Here is a 17356-nt window from a genome sequence, read left to right on the forward strand (position 1 = left end):
CACACACCGACACACCACCACCATGGGAGTGTCACTGCAGCACTGAGAATGACCCACCTCTCCAATCATACCTACTCTGTGGGGGTCCTGTATGATGATGTTGAAGGAGGGCCATGGGAGACAATTGCTGTCCATGGTGCTGAAGCCTTGGACAAACTGTTGAGAAGAAGTGCTGTCCAAGCTTTTTTGTTGGAATCCGAAGTGTCATGTTGGTGCTGGACCGTGGGCCAAAAAAGACAAAACAGAGTCAAAGAACCATTGTGTTATTTTACTTTTTAAAGAGAAATAATTTTGGATAACATTACGTCTATCATCTTGTGTGAGGATGTGGTTTTATGATCAATTTCTGGAGGGGCTTTTGGAACTCAGGCTATTCTTTGGGCAGCTCCCTTCACTAGAGAATCCTGAAGACCTTCAGAGGCTAAGAACAACACTGTGACCATTTACAGTACTTCAGGTGACGGGGATTATTACACTACACTAGGCTACAATGTAAGTGTCAACCTCTGGTCAAGTTACACCGACCTGTCTTAAGGTCACCACGCCCAATACCATGCTAGGGTTAAGGTGGTATAAAGATTTGGGCTGTGGAACAGTTTAGAAGCAATATCTAATACATTTAAGAAGAGTTGGACTGGTGCTTTTGATACTTGACCTCATTAATATTATTGTGATTGAAAGCCATTAAATCCTATCCTCATCGTCCAAAACCTAGAGTAAATGTTTCTCAGAAGACCAGAGACTTTCATTGACGCAAAAGGGAACAAAGAAATGTTAGAAGAGGATGTGTCCACAAACTTTTGACCATATAGTGGATGCAAATCCCCACATCTCTCTGCCTGTGAGAGTACAGGACCGGACTTTATTTGATTGATATAATCAGGCCATGTTTCGTTTTCCTCTGCCAGGTAGCCGAGGGGCTGACACAGAGGAGCGGCTGGTGGAGCATCTCCTAAACCCCGCCCACTACAACAAACTCATCCGTCCCGCCACCAATGGCTCAGAGCTGGTGACCGTGCAGCTGATGGTGTCACTGGCCCAGCTCATCAGTGTGGTGAGTTTACAGGAGTCAGCTTTTGATCAGCGCACCCTTATGGAGTTATGTGGTAGTGAGAGTTGAGCATTGCTTTCTTACTCTGCTTTTTAGCTGCATAATTTGTACAGTTTCAATATGTAACAATATATAACAATACATTAAGAATAGTTGAACTTTCACAGATGTTGATTCATTCATTCATTCATTATCTGTAACCGCTTACCTAGTTCAGAGTCACGGTGGGTCCAGAGCCTACCTGGAATCATTGGGCGCAAGGCGGGAATACACCCTGGAGGGGGCGCCAGTCCTTCACAGGGCAACACACACACACACACACACATTCACATCTACGGACACATTTGAGTCGCCAATCTACCTACCAACGTGTGTTCTTGGACTGTGGGAGGAAACCGGAGCACCTGGAGGAAACCCACGCAGACACGGAGAGAACACACCACACTCCTCACAGACAGTCACCCGGAGGAAACCCACGCAGACACAGAGAGAACACACCACACTCCTCACAGACAGTCACCCAGAGGAAATCCACGCAGACACAGGGAGAACACACCACACTCCTCACAGACAGTCACCTGGAGGAAACCCACGCAGACACAGGGAGAACACACCAACTCCTCACAGACAGTCACCTGGAGGAAACCCACGCAGACACAGAGAGAACACACCACACTCCTTACAGACAGTCACCTGGAGGAAACCCACGCAGACACAGGGAGAACACACCACACTCCTCACAGACAGTCACCCAGAGGAAACCCACGCAGACACAGGGAGAACACACCACACTTCTCACAGACAGTCACCTGGAGGAAACCCACGCAGACACAGGGAGAACACACCAACTCCTCACAGACAGTCACCTGGAGGAAACCCACGCAGACACAGAGAGAACACACTACACTCCTCACAGACAGTCACCCGGAGGAAATCCACGCAGACACAGGGAGAACACACCACACTCCTCACAGACAGTCACCTGGAGGAAACCCACGCAGACACAGGGAGAACACACCAACTCCTCACAGACAGTCACCTGGAGGAAACCCACGCAGACACAGAGAGAACACACCACACTCCTCACAGACAGTCACCCGGAGGAAATCCACGCAGACACAGGGAGAACACACCACACTCCTCACAGACAGTCACCTGGAGGAAACCCACGCAGACACAGGGAGAACACACCAACTCCTCACAGACAGTCACCTGGAGGAAACCCACGCAGACACAGGGAGAACACACCACACTCCTCACAGACAGTCACCTGGAGGAAACCCACGCAGACACAGGGAGAACACACCAACTCCTCACAGACAGTCACCTGGAGGAAACCCACGCAGACACAGGGAGAACACACCACACTGCTCACAGACAGTCACCCGGAGGAAACCCACGCAGACACAGAGAGAACACACCACACTCCTCACAGACAGTCACCCGGAGGAAATCCACGCAGACACAGGGAGAACACACCACACTCCTCACAGACAGTCACCTGGAGGAAACCCACGCAGACACAGGGAGAACACACCAACTCCTCACAGACAGTCACCTGGAGGAAACCCACGCAGACACAGGGAGAACACACCACACTCCTCACAGACAGTCACCTGGAGGAAACCCACGCAGACACAGGGAGAACACACCAACTCCTCACAGACAGTCACCCGGAGGAAATCCACGCAGACACAGGGAGAACACACCACACTCCTCACAGACAGTCACCTGGAGGAAACCCACGCAGACACAGGGAGAACACACCACACTCCTCACAGACAGTCACCCGGAGTGGGAATCGAACCCACAACCTCTAGGTCCCTGGAGCTGTGTGACTGCGACACTACCTGCTGCGCCACCGTGCCGCCATAGATGTTGATGTGATGTCCTAAAATAATATTTATTTTGTGTGGTTGAGCTTCACTAGTATTAAAGAGGACGTATGACACCCATTGTGTACAAGTAAACATTTAGCTTTGGCTTTGGTCAAACTACCCGAAGGATCAAACACAACAGCATGATTTTCCCCACTGTTTAAACAACTTTGCTCAGAAAGGCTGGTTTCAGTGCCTGTTCCTTTAAATGATAATGAGTCACAGCTTACTCAGACCTGAGAGTCCAGGAATGAGCAAAGCTCAGTTGTTGTTGTTTTTTTTTAGCCATTTTTGGTTTTTGATATTTGTTGTTATTATCAGTTCTATTTCTCTGCGCTTGGGTTTGTTTTGCTCTGCATAATCCCGTCTTCATGCTCTCACAATCCTGTAAGAATTCATGTAAGAAGCAGCACATCCCATCATTTTATCTCTGACTTAGACAGCCAATAAAGAAAAACAAATGAATGTTCAAAAAATGTACTGAAAAGATTCAATAATCTGTAATAAATTTCAGTGTTTAATAATGGCATTTAGAATGTCCTTCTTAATGTAAATGGAGCTCCATCTAAATCACACAAAGTGTCAAATAATGCCTTATGTCACCTAAATATTATACTAAGAGTCTGCTGTAGAGTGGGTCGGGAAAAGTTAGAGAAAAGAAGGCTGTGTAGTTGTGTAATGGAACTCTGTCAGCTTCTCTCCACAGCTTTATTCCCACCGGCGCTGAGCTGCTCCTATAGTCCTGCTGCTCGCTGAACACTCTCATCTCCCTGCTATAGCGTCCTACATGCCTTTAGTGCGCTGTAAATAAAGAGATGTCTGTCCGGGCTGTTAGCCGGAAGCTAATGCCTTGTAATGGATCTCCAGGGACCTCCTGAACCTTCCCTGGGTACTAGGCCTTAATCTATACCATTTCAGGAGGGTGTGCAGAGCAGCACAGGACCGCACCGTGAAAGCAACATAGGGATATTCTGTGAGAGCTGCATGTTCAGTCGCAGTTTGTATTTGAAAATATAGTTTTTAACATACATTTACATAACATTTACAAAATAACCTAATTTGCAACAACCCTCTCTGTAGGCTCCTCATAATTAATGGCTGTTTTGACTGGAAATTAATTAATGAAGAGTGGTCTTTGACTTGTTAGATCTGTTAAAAACTAAAGTGAAGTGAGTCTTCCAAACTGTGTAGTGGTCTAGGCATTGGTCTTGATCCCAGTCAAGGCTGAGTATAAAGTCTAATGTCACTTTTCCACTGTGTGGTTCCTACTAGGGGTGGAAATCAAAGGGCATGTCATGATACAATATTATCGCTATATGTTGCTCACGATAACCATGATATCACAATTCTGCGATACTCTGTATATCGCCAGACGTTTCTCTATGATACATCACGGCATAAAATACTAATGAGCAAATTCCAGGAATTATGTATTTACTGGTGTCAGTTTCACAGAATTTGAGAGACAATATGAAACCACCTACAACGAAGTGCATAGCTTAGCATAGCTGTGTCTCTTTAACACACTCTTCCAAGTGTTACACACACATTCCAATGTTGTAAAATAGCCTTAAACTGTCGTAAATTGGGACAGTTCTGCCGTTTAAATGTCTAGGTAGAACACAGCTACGCTACATTAACATCTTTTATTTTTATCTTTATTTTAAGATAAAATAAAGATAAAAATTGCAAATCACAGTCTTTATCTATTTCATTTGTTTCTTCTGTGTCGTCAAGTTTTTCGGCTTGAAAGAGGGCGGTGCCTGATTTGTTTTCCCACGTTGTCCGCTGTTGTACGTTGTTTTGGTCCCTGATATGAGTCGATATTCCACTACAATGGCTCCCCCAATACAAAACACTTTCTCTAATAGTAGCAGCAGGCATTGGAAACTATGACAACAGAGCAGGTAACGTTAAGCACCGTTTACTCATTGTGTAGTTGTGTGTGATTAATGTTGTTTTTTGGGACTGAACACAGGTCTGTGAATCAGCTCAGGCAGATCACTAGGGTTGTTCACTCTTGTTGCACTGTCTAGCTCTCACAGGTCCGAGGAATGTTTGAACTCCTTCGACAGACCATGTCATCATTTTACAAGCTACTGTTGTAAGTCAGATAAAAACTAATTATTTGTTGTGCCGGATGCCTCTATTTTGCCTAGTAGACAAGTCTCTGTAGCCAGACAGCACTCTGCAAGGTTTAGATGTCATGTTTAGTTCCTACTCTGCTTGCTTCGGACCACGAGTAAGAAAGGACTAATACAGTACTGGTTCCAGGTACCAGAGTTACCTAATGAAAAGAGTAGAGCCAAGCCGAGTTGAGTAGGCACCATGTGGTGGAAAAGCGCCATAAGAGGGAACAATTGACCTTGCTCTTTGTGTGGGTGGGAGAGCCCTTCTGCTATCCAGTACAGGCATATGTGCATTAGCCAGATCTGTGCAGTAAGCAGTGACTGTCTGTGAGGAGTGTGGTGTGTTCTCCCTGTGTCTGAGTGGGTTTCCTCCGGGTGACTGTCTGTGAGGAGTGTGGTGTGTTCTCCCTGTGTCTGTGTGGGTTTCCTCCGGGTGACTGTCTGTGAGGAGTGTGGTGTGTTCTCCCTGTGTCTGCGTGGGTTTCCTCCGGGTGACTGTCTGTGCGGTGTGTGGTGTGTTCTCCCTGTGTCTGCGTGGGTTTCCTCCGGGTGCTCCCACGGTCCAAAAAGTGTCTGTAAGTGTCACCCTGTGAAAGACTGGGACCCTGTCCAGGGTGTGTTCCTACCTTGCGCCCAATGATTCCAGGTAGGCTCCGGACCCACCGCGACCCTGAACTGGATAAGCAGTTACAGATAATGATTGAATTAGTTACATATAGAAAAACAAAACTTTGCCAGGCCTAGTAAATTGAGGAGATATTTGGATACAAATTAAATAAGAAAAAAAACTAGATAAATGTTGAGTATATTTCAGTTCCATGTCTCTAACAAGTACTATCCTTTTCTTTCTTTGTGTGTTTGTGTATACGTGTGTGTTTAGCATGAGCGAGAGCAGATTATGACCACCAACGTCTGGCTCACTCAGGTCAGTATTTACTTACAACACACGCTTCCTTCTGCTCCTTCCATCACCTCTTGCCCTGTTCACACAAACACAGGGAGACCATGCGCATGCATCCATCCATGAACGAACCCAGTGTCAGTAGCACCTGAATTATGGTCGGGCACGGCAGCTGAATCATGCTTGTGTGAACTTCACGATCAAAAATATTGCTTGGCAGGAGTGTCAGTAAAGTTTTCACACCAGGGCTGAGCTGCGAATGACCCAGCCTTGCTCTTGCTGCTCGGCCGTAGTCGGGGGAGGGAGGGAGTTGAAATGTAATTAATTTAATGGCCTTTTTTAGATCAATCCCAGCTGAAAGTATGTTAAATCTCTATTACTATCACTAGCCATTTGTTATTCTGTGTGTGCTTGGATGTCAGGATGACAGCTATTAGTTATGGCTCTTTATCGGCCTTGTCAAGTGTGTATTTAATCTGCTAGAATTTATGTGGTGATGTGCTTTCTAATCAGGCAAATTCTGTCGTCACTTTGGCTAATAGGCTAATAGAATGTGACTGGACATTAGCACATGCAAGCGGTGATAATTCTTTTGGATCACTTGCTGGTGCGCTTTGTAAGTGCCATGTGCTCTCTAGCCGATAAACAATTGGCACACATCAACAATTCAGTGCAGTATTTCATTTTTTCGAATCTAACAGTGTCACACATCAAAGCAAAATTTGTTTGATGTTTCTTATGGTCATTGTCACTTGTTTGTATACTAACCCTCTGCTGAATTATCTTGGTGGGTTTCGATTGGCTGTGCTTAGGAGTGGCAGGACTACCGCTTAACATGGGTCCCAGAGGAATTCGACGGCATGAAGAAAGTCCGGCTGCCCTCCAAACACATCTGGCTGCCAGATGTTGTCCTCTACAACAAGTACGTTTTAGGCCTTACTGGTCTGTATGTGTGGGCAGTGTGTGTAATTACCTGCCATTTTGCTAGTGCATCAATAACCAGAATTGACCCTACCATAACCGTAATTTGACAACCTCAGTTCAGACACAATCTAATCAACACACCCACCCTCCTTAACTGTCATACAATTATATTAGTGACCCAAGATTGAGAAGATGGAGTGGATTTCTGTATTGCCTTAAAGCATCTAATGCTTACCGTCCACTGTGATGCAGACTCCACAGAACCATATTTTGAAAGCGTAATTTTACCATTTTCTAGAGAGATACACTAAGTATACATGGTTGGTGATATTAACTTCCTGTTTGTGGCACATTAGTATATGGGAGTGGGAAAACTTTTCAAGATGGGTGGTGACCATGGCGGCCATTTTGAAGTCGGCCATTTTGGATCCAACTTTTGTTTTGTTTGTTTTGTTTTAACGTAACATTATTCTTTCATGAGTTATTTACAAGTTTCTGACCAAATGTGTTCAAAGTGCTGCCCATTGTGTTGGATTGTCAATGCAACCCTCTTCCCGCACTCTCCACACACTGATAGCAACACCGCAGGAGAAATGCTAGCACAGGCTTCCAGTATCCATAGTTTTAGGTGCTGCATGATCACCACCCATCTTGAAAAGTTCCCCCCTCCCATATACTAATGTGCCACAAACAGGAAGTTAATATCACCAAGCATTCCCATTTTATTAAGGTGTATCCATATAAATGGCCCACCCTATATAACAATTTAAGGCTGCTATTTTACAAAGTATCGGCCATGTTGAATTTAACAAAATAGTGACTTACCTTTCTCCTGGAGCTCTACTGTCCCACTCTTTTAGTTTGGACCATTTGGATCAGGTGTAGTTGACTAGGGATAAAACTAACCATTGAAGTACTAAACATAATGCAGTACTAACAAATCCTAAGCCCTAAAGGCCAATTTGTGCTTCTGCATGGAACCTACACTGTAGGGAAAGCGTAGGCCCCAAGTAGACTTTGTAGCCTGACGCGCACCTCCCCAGAAATGTAACTATGGGTCACGGCAACACAGACTGCAATGACTGTGATTGGTTCTCAGTTGGATGACCATGGATCAGGTTAAGTAGAGGTAACTGAGGAAGTCCAGAAATATGAACTCCTCTTCTTCACAGTCCTGAGACTACAGACAGCTGCAAATTTATGGTGAAAGAATTCCTCAGACATTGGTTTGGACATCATGGAATGAATAAATATGTGTAATAATGGAAAAATACTGACACTTCTGGAAAAAACTCAGTGAGCGGCAAAAACACGTGGGAAAAAATATAGGCATTGTATTGGTTTGTTTCCTGACTCTGCGTGTAAACTATGCTCTACTCTACATTGCAGCCTACACCCTACCCAGTAAACATTTAGCCGTTGATTCAACGTTGAAATAACGTAATGACTGTCGTCTAATCAATGTTCTCTTAAGGTTGAAAATGAAAGTTGAAAAGACGTCCAAACACAGACATTGAAAAGACGACTATTAGACGTATTTTGGACCCGAAAATAAATTACTTGTATAAAACGCGTTTTGGGCGTCCACTGACGTTATCGATTGGTCACCACTTAACTAACTTATTAAGATGGAATTTGGATGTCCATTGATGTTTAAACTATGTCATTGACGGACAGACTACTTTTAGACCTATTTTGAACGTCCAGGGACGTTCCTTGTTTACTGGGTACATAGTGCACTTCAAGGATTTATAATACTAATACTACTACACCACTACATTTTGTACTAAAAAGTTTAGAGGACGATATTTGTCTAGTGTTTTGATGACATTTGCTCAGGCTATGGCACAGATTCTGAGTCAACGCTGAAGCATAAATTGGCCTCAGCATGGATGAAACAACCCCCAGCTTAGGCCAATTTCAGGCTATTTAGCTGAGCCACCTAGCTGAACTGTTCACATGAATAAAAATGGTTAAGATTAAGATTATAATTAGGTCAAGTTAATCTCACAGCTGTTTATCTGGAATAAACTGTTCTGTCAGAATAAAAATGGCAAGGTACAACCTACAAGATACAAAGATGTTAGCTCATTAGCATATACAGAAAGAGTGGTTTTAATTGGTTTAATTAACCAACTTTATGTAATAATTCAGAGAGTTTTTGTGCTACCACCAACACTTTCACTAGATATTTAATGGAACACTGTGTAATACTTCATCCTTTCCATCTCTGTCCTTTCCAGCGCTGATGGGATGTATGAGGTGTCCTTCTACTCCAATGCTGTGATCTCCTATGATGGCAGTGTCTTCTGGCTACCTCCAGCGATCTACAAGAGTGCTTGCAAGATAGAAGTGAAACATTTCCCATTTGACCAGCAGAACTGCACCCTAAGTTTCCGTTCCTGGACCTACGACCGAACTGAAGTGGACCTGGTGCTGCGAGCTGATGTAGCCAGCATGGATGACTTCACACCCAGCGGAGAATGGGACATCATCGCTTTACCAGGGCGTCGCAATGAGAACCCGTCAGATCCCACCTACGTGGACATCACCTATGACTTCATCATCCGACGAAAGCCACTCTTTTACACGATCAACCTTATCATCCCATGTGTTCTCATCACATCACTGGCAATCCTGGTCTTCTACCTTCCTTCTGACTGTGGTGAGAAGATGACCCTATGCATCTCCGTCCTCCTGGCACTCACTGTATTCCTGCTGCTTATCTCCAAGATCGTGCCGCCAACCTCTCTGGACGTGCCGCTGGTAGGCAAATATCTGATGTTCACCATGGTCTTGGTCACCTTCTCGATTGTGACCAGTGTTTGTGTCTTAAACGTGCACCATCGCTCGCCCACCACCCACACCATGCCCCCATGGGTCAAACTAGTTTTTCTCGACAAGTTGCCTGCACTGCTTTTCATGCGGCAGCCGCGGAACAGCAGCGAGCGCCAGCGCCTTCGTCAGAGAAGACGGGCCAACGAGAGACGGGAGGGTGGCAGGGCTGGACTGATGGCTGGGCTGGGCCTTGGTGTTCCTTCAGAAAGTGGTGATGCCTGCACGTGCTATGTGAACCGTGCCTCTGTCAAGCAGTTTGGAGGTGAGCTAGGAGGAGGCAGTGGAGGAGGAGGTGGAGGTGGAGGTGGAAGTGGAGGAGGTTCCATGGATGGGTTGAACGGGTTGAGGGAGAGTGGGCGCGACGGCAGGGAAGGGACCTCTACACCCTTGCAAAGCTCTGTCTTGTCCAAAGGGAAGCAGCAACAGCAACAGCAACAGCAGGCCCCCACAGCTCTCACACAGGCCTTACTGGGACAAGCCTGCCCAGGTTTCGAGGAGGCTGTGGATGGGGTACGATTCATAGCCAACCACATGAAGAGTGAGGATGACGATCGGAGTGTGAGTAGCCATCTTTATACATATACCTTTTATGCTTCAGTCAGAGATGCCTATGAATGTGTTAATAGACCATGGGTTTGGTTTCCAAACAAGGATTATGTCTAATATTGGATTACAAAGCAGTGAATGGTTGATCCTTCACCGAAAGTACTAGACTAGGTGAAATACATGACTATAAACATTTCACATTATGTCCAGGATTGTTCAGACCTGTAGCTTTTGAAAACACAAAGATGGACCAGTCATGGGCCGTTTAGATTTGTCTGCAGTGAAATAAAACGTTCTCTGGCCATAGAGGAAATCCGATTTCCATGATACTACTGGCTTCAAACTAAACTCTTCTATAACTTGAAAAACAAGATTGCATTGTCCTATATCATTAGTGTCTATTGCATTTTGTGCTTAAAGACACACAGCTGAGCAGGGATTAGAATTGCTTGCTACTGTGGTATTTTTTTCCCCATTGACCCTGAATGGAAAGCAAGAAAAGAGGAGAAAACAGTGAGATATGATAGCTGTGATATTTAACCAAACATTATATATGGCTTTATCCTCTTAGTTTTAGTGTGCAGTTTACAGTTTACATTGTAGCACTGAGTAGTCTAATGGTGCTTTTCCACTGCATGGGAACGACTCCACTCGTCACGACTCGGCTCACTTTTAGTTGGTCACTTTTCCATTAGCGCAGCTCCCCTGCGAAATGACATCACAAAATCTCGTCTCTAACGGAAACCACATGCTTTGAAAACCACAAAAACGCCGGTGGTAAATTTAGGTGATGTTTACTCGTTGTGTATTAGCATGGTTTGTTTTTTAACTGAACACAGCTCGGCGCCCTAGTTCTCACAGATCAGTTTGTCATGATAATGCAGTCATTTGGGGATGGGGATATTTTTCCAAACAGAGGGAGGAACAGGCCCTGACATTAACTCAAACTCAGTGAAAGTTACTGCAATGCACAATGCTCAAATTTGAATCTGCTGCTGATCCATAGCACAAAGATGCTAACAAAAGATGCCTTAAACACTTTTTTTTACCCAGTCTAGTCATCACCAATTCCAAATCATGCATAATGCCACCAGGCTGGGAGGGCAGGGCACATACATGCTTCCTCTGAGACTTGTGAAGCCAACTAATGCTACTTTTCAAACCGCTGTGAACACAGTGCCTCATGCTTGGAGGAGAATGCTGACTGTCCGTCCAGGTCTGCTAACAGACGCTAACTTTGGCTAGCATTGTACCATGGGGATGAGGGAAGGAGGATGGCCAGTTTCTGGCCTTGAACAGCTGAAGCATCATCAGGGACGGAGCTGGTGATTTCTCAGTGAACTCATGTACTTTCACGATAAAATATAAAATATCGTTTTTTAATAACAATAAGTATTTAAACATGATCTGAATCTTGTTGCAATTTTTTTTAATCATAAGCCCTTTCATTTCTTCTTTGTAAAGCTTGTCATTAGAAATCTTCTTCAGAGCAATGCTAGACTCTCATCCATTCACCTTTCAGACCTGAATTTGATGAAGTGTAAAAAACAAGGACTTTATAATCATGCCCTTCAGCTTGCGGTTAGAAGCGCGTTCACCCTAGCTGCCCTGTTCCTGTTGCAGTAGCCCCAAGTGTATGGGTGTTTTTCTGCAGCAGTGACCTGGAGCTTTGTCCTTACTGAGCAAGACTGCACTACAATGCCGCTTTACCCTGTAGAGACCTAACGCTCAAAGTAGCTTATGGAGGACTCTGAGAATGCAGCGGTGGTATAACAGACTTTGATCTTAATTCCCGCGTAAGAGATATTTATGTAAATGAATACTGCTTGCCTCAATCATATTCATCATTTAAATATTTATTTTATGCATTTGCCCTGGTAATGTACAGTAACTAAAACATGATGTTTCAGCCCTAAAGTTCTTACATTATTTTAATATTCGACGATGGACAGGCCACATCTTCCTCCTTCACAGACCATAATATATCCATACATGACAATCACCATACAGGAAACGTCCAATGAATCTACAGTGCCATAACGTAATGTAATGTGCTCATTAGAGTATTATGGCTGGGCCAAGTGTACTAGAAAATAATACCCTGCTATTAATACCGTGGCCTGTTATAGAACACTGTCAATCACATCTGCTTCTCTGTTTTTCCCTCCATTCAGTTTTAACTGCCATTGTGAACGTAAAGTCCAGAGCTGCACAGCTTCCTCATGGTTACAGGGTGGGATGTGGCCACGCTATGAAGGCTGTGACAGTCAGTAGTGAAGCATTAAACAGCACAGATATGTGCTCTCTCTCTCTCTCTCTCTCTCTCTCTCTCTCTCTCTCTCTCTCTCTCTCTCTCTCTCTCTCTCTCTCTCTCTCTCTCTCTCTCTCTCTCTCTCCCCCATGGTGCTGCATCATCAGCAACTGCTCGCTCATCCACTGGCTTTTAAATAACATACAGTTGCTTTTCAAAGCTCAGAGTTACGCAAACAAGGGCCTTTGGGATGAAAAGAGCCGAGTACAAGACAGAGGTTTTCAGGCTTCTGGAATAATTACAGTTATCAGAAGAATTACTAGAAACGTCAATGCATTTATTTAGCAATGTACAATAACTGATATATGACATTTTGCCCTTATTGTTTTGCTTATCAAAATTGTACATAAATAGCACTTAAAGATTCGTACGTGAAATTGTAATAAGAAAAGGTTGTGAAAAGTTGAGAATGGGGTGAAGCCACCAAAATCCACACAGTCACCCAGAGCGGGGCTCGAACCCACAACCCCAGACAAGTAACAAGTTAATTTAGTGTCCAAGTAGAAATTATCAAAGTAAAATAACTCCCAAAGCACTCCTCTGGGTGCTCCGGTTTCCTTCCACGCTCCAAAAACACATGTTGGTAGATGGATTGGGGACTCAAAGGTGTCCGTAGGTGTGTGTGTGTGAGTGAGTGTGTGTGTTGCCCTGTGAGGGTTGTGGTTGTGGGTTCAAGTCCTGCTCCAGAAGACTGTCTGTGAGGAGTGTGGTGTGTTCTCCCTGTGTCTGTGTGGGTTTCCTCCGGGTGACTGTCTGTGAGGAGTGTGGTGTGTTCTCTCTGTGTCTGCGTGGGTTTCCTCCAGGTGACTGTCTGTGAGGAGTGTGGTGTGTTCTCTCTGTGTCTGTGTGGGTTTCCTCCGGGTGACTATCTGTGAGGAGTGTGGTGTGTTCTCCCTGTGTCTGTGTGGGTTTCCTCCGGGTGACTGTCTGTGAGGAGTGTGGTGTGTTCTCCCTGTGTCTGTGTGGGTTTTCTCCGGGTGACTGTCTGTGAGGAGTGTGGTGTGTTCTCTCTGTGCCTGTGTGGGTTTCCTCCGGGTGACTATCTGTGAGGAGTGTGGTGTGTTCTCCCTGTGTCTGCGTGGGTTTCCTCCAGGTGACTGTCTGTGAGGAGTGTGGTGTGTTCTCTCTGTGTCTGTGTGGGTTTCCTCCGGGTGACTATCTGTGAGGAGTGTGGTGTGTTCTCCCTGTGTCTGCGTGGGTTTCCTCCAGGTGACTGTCTGTGAGGAGTGTGGTGTGTTCTCTCTGTGTCTGTGTGGGTTTCCTCCGGGTGACTATCTGTGAGGAGTGTGGTGTGTTCTCCCTGTGTCTGTGTGGGTTTCCTCCGGGTGACTGTCTGTGAGGAGTGTGGTGTGTTCTCCCTGTGTCTGTGTGGGTTTTCTCCGGGTGACTGTCTGTGAGGAGTGTGGTGTGTTCTCCCTGTTTCTGCGTGGGTTTCCTCCGGGTGACTGTCTGTGAGGAGTGTGGTGTGTTCTCTCTGTGTCTGTGTGGGTTTCCTCCGGGTGACTGTCTGTGTCTGTGTGGGTGTGTTCTCCCTGTGTCTGTGTGGGTTTCCTCCGAGTGATCGTGAGGAGTGTGGTGTGTTCTCCCTGTGTCTTTGTGGGTTTCCTCCGGGTGACTGTCTGTGAGGAGTGTGGTGTGTTCTCTCTGTGTCTGTGTGGGTTTCCTCCGAGTGATCGTGAGGAGTGTGGTGTGTTCTCCCTGTGTCTGTGTGGGTTTCCTCCGGGTGACTGTCTATGAGGAGTGTGGTGTGTTCTCCCTGTGTCTTTGTGGGTTTCCTCCAGAAGCTCGGTTTTCCTTCCATGGTCCAAAAAAAAACCCCAAAAAAAGCACAAAAAAAAACCACACGTTGGTAGGTGGATTGGTGACTCAAAAGTGTCCATAGGTGTGAGTGTGTGTTGCCCTGTGAAGGATTGGCGCCCCCTCCAGGGTGTGTTCCTGCCTTTTGTCCAGTTATTCCAGGTAGGCTCTGGACTCATTGTGACCCTGAATGAATGAATTAATTCTAATAATATCTGTTGTTTTTATTGTTACTGCACATGTACTTCATGGTTCTAGATACAGGTCATTTTTAGTTCCCGTCATAGACAAATGTAGAACTTGGTTGCCTTTTCTGATTCTGAACATCAGAGTAATCTCAAAAACTTTCAGTGATGTTGAGGACTGGGCTCTGGGCTGGCCAGTCCACAGCAAAGTGAGAACAGCAGAAGCTTGGCATGCAAACTTCAAAACGAAATGCAGACACCCAACACAAACCCAGCACAGGAGATCACATTTTTTTTTATCTGACTTACGGTGAGTCGAGTAGATTAGGACCCATTACCTATAATAAATATCATGAATGTTGGAACAAAACCCTGTCTCTCAAAAATAGCAATTTATCAACTAATTTTTGATGTAAAAATGGTCATTTCTAAATGAATGAATGGAACAGGCAAAAATTTTCCCCCACTCGGAAGCTGGCGTTTTTAGTGGCGTGTGAGAGGTTATCAGCTTTTCCAGAAGCACAGCAGCATAGGGTTCCCTTCAGAGAGAATTAAGATGCTCCACTCATTCTGCCCATCATCTGGACCTCATCCCCATGGTTACGGGTGGTCTCCATGCCGACCCTCTTTGGCAGCCATTGCTGTGGTTATGGTGCAAGTCCCTCAGTGTCTCACCTCATTAGAGCAGAGTGGCGGAATGAAGTCTCTGTGCACATTAACCTTTTCCCTGACCCTTCTCTCTCTCTCTCTCTCTCTCTCTCTCTCTCTCCTTCCAACACATCTCTCACTGTGTTTTTTACTCCCTTATCCTGCTCCCCTCACTCAATTTCTTTTATCATTTCCTCTCTCTCAATCTGCTTGTGTTCCTCCTTCCTCCTTCATTTCCTTTCACTTTTTTCTTTCCTTTTCTTTGTTCCTTCTTTCTCTCTTTCCCTCCAACACATCCCTCACCTAAATTGATTACTCTGTTCCTTAACATTAACTTTTCTTCTCCCTCTGTTCCCTCCAACCTCTTTTTGTATGTTTCTTCTTCTCCTCTCTCTCTCTCTCTCTCACACAGGTGAGTGAGGACTGGAAATACGTCGCCATGGTTATCGACCGCCTCTTCCTCTGGATCTTCGTCTTTGTGTGCGTCTTCGGCACGGTAGGGATGTTCCTCCAGCCGCTCTTTCAGAACTCCTCCAAGACGGTCATCAACACACCCGGCTGACCCCTTGGCCAGAAGCAAAAGAACAGTTTGGACACTTTTGCGGCCCCAGCGGAGGCTGAACAGACGGAGGGAGAAGGGAGGGGTACGGGGGCCTTCTTTTGCGTGGGACTACAGACTGTGGCCATAATCCGCTAGGTTTATATGATGACTTTTTTGGAATATATTGACACAAACAGTAACCATAGTGCAACTTATTTTGCTTAGTTTTTTTATGTTTCTTTTCATATCTTTGGCCCAGAAAACATGTCTCTTCCAAAACCTCTCTCTCTCTTTTCTCATTTGAGTGACAAACTGAAAAACAGGTACTCGGGGAGAGAGAGAAAAAGAGAGAACACCGTGCTCTGCCGGCCAGTCAGTGTGTCAAGATTGAGCCACAGCCACCCACAAAAAGCTGCGTCTTCTGACCACCACCATGCTTTCCAGCTTCTTCAGGAGACTCTTTTAATCGCTATATAATCGTAGGCCAATCAGACACAAGGCGATCTTCCAACATCTTTATCTCCACTCATTCTGAACAGATTCTCATAGACTAGAGGCCAATCACATTTGTAGTGCATTGAGATTTCAACATCATTGTTTCTGTGTGATCACACGAGCGAGCCGTCCATTTTGGGGCTTTTGATGCAGTATTTATTCTAATTAACCTAAGCAGAATGTGTTATGAAGTGTAACCACTAATTACGGTTCACAGAGCTGGGGAAATAAAATGAATGGTGATAAATGGCATGAGGCAGTTGAAATGGTTTGGAATAGAGTGCTGAGAAATAGGGAGACGTGACTGCTGTTTTCTAGATGCCTAGCCCTGTCCGAGGCCTTTAGAGAAAATATAGAGAGGTGGGAGATTGATCGCTCTTGGTTCTTTTGAGAAGGAAACCATAGAGAGGTCAAAACTGGAGAATTATAAAAATGGATGGGAAAGTAGAGTGTAATTGAAGGCAAAAATAGATGCATTAGAACTGATATGCACATAAAAGCTCAGTTGGGTTACAGCTGTGATGCAGGTTATAAGCAGTTTTGCACAGTTCCTTGAAGGGCCCAACCAATATGTAATTCATGTCACCACTGATTCTGATTCCAAAAGTCTTCACTGACTGATGTGATTGTAATAACTGTTTTTCATTTTTGTTTATTTTCTGTTCATTTTTTCATTTTCTTTTTGATTTTCTGCCCAATTATTAAATGTTGCCAGTTCTGCTTGTTTGTGAGTGTCCTCCAGCTGATGGTGGGGTTGAACACATGCTTCCTCTGAGACACGTGCAGCCAACTCACAGATTCTTTTCAAATTGCCACTAATGAAATATCCTTGGGTCCCATCAAAACTGGTGGAAATAGGGGTTGGTTCCTTGGATAGCCCCAAGTTTCCAAGAATCATGAAAGAATCCTCCTCAAGAACCAGAGATCTTTTGGTGCAAATGGCTATGAGAGTCTTAAAGGCGACGCTCAGTTTTGATCAAAATATACTTTTTATCAAATTCTGAAGATGTTTCCTCAATCTACACTTTGTTTCAGTGTTTGAATCTGGTCTAATTTGTTTTTGAAGCCTGTGTCTGTAAATGGTAAATAATAATAATAATAATAATAATACTT

The 17356-nt window shown here is 44.8% G+C and overlaps 1 protein-coding gene across 1 annotated transcript in view; it reads left to right on the plus strand.

Moving 5' to 3' along the window:
- chrnb2 (cholinergic receptor, nicotinic, beta 2) overlaps nucleotides 1-15828 on the plus strand; it is a 34859-nt gene extending 19031 nt beyond the window's left edge. The window contains exons 2-6 of the mRNA XM_066683136.1: nucleotides 909-1054; nucleotides 5938-5982; nucleotides 6771-6880; nucleotides 9126-10278; nucleotides 15620-15828. Of these exons, the coding sequence (XP_066539233.1) occupies nucleotides 909-1054; nucleotides 5938-5982; nucleotides 6771-6880; nucleotides 9126-10278; nucleotides 15620-15769 (1604 nt within the window). The 3' untranslated portion in view covers nucleotides 15770-15828. The remainder of the gene's footprint in view (nucleotides 1-908; nucleotides 1055-5937; nucleotides 5983-6770; nucleotides 6881-9125; nucleotides 10279-15619) is intronic.
- Nucleotides 15829-17356: the final 1528 nt, after the last annotated feature.

This window comes from Hoplias malabaricus, chromosome 10, assembly GCF_029633855.1.
Source record: "Hoplias malabaricus isolate fHopMal1 chromosome 10, fHopMal1.hap1, whole genome shotgun sequence".
Classification (NCBI taxonomy): domain Eukaryota; kingdom Metazoa; phylum Chordata; class Actinopteri; order Characiformes; family Erythrinidae; genus Hoplias; species Hoplias malabaricus.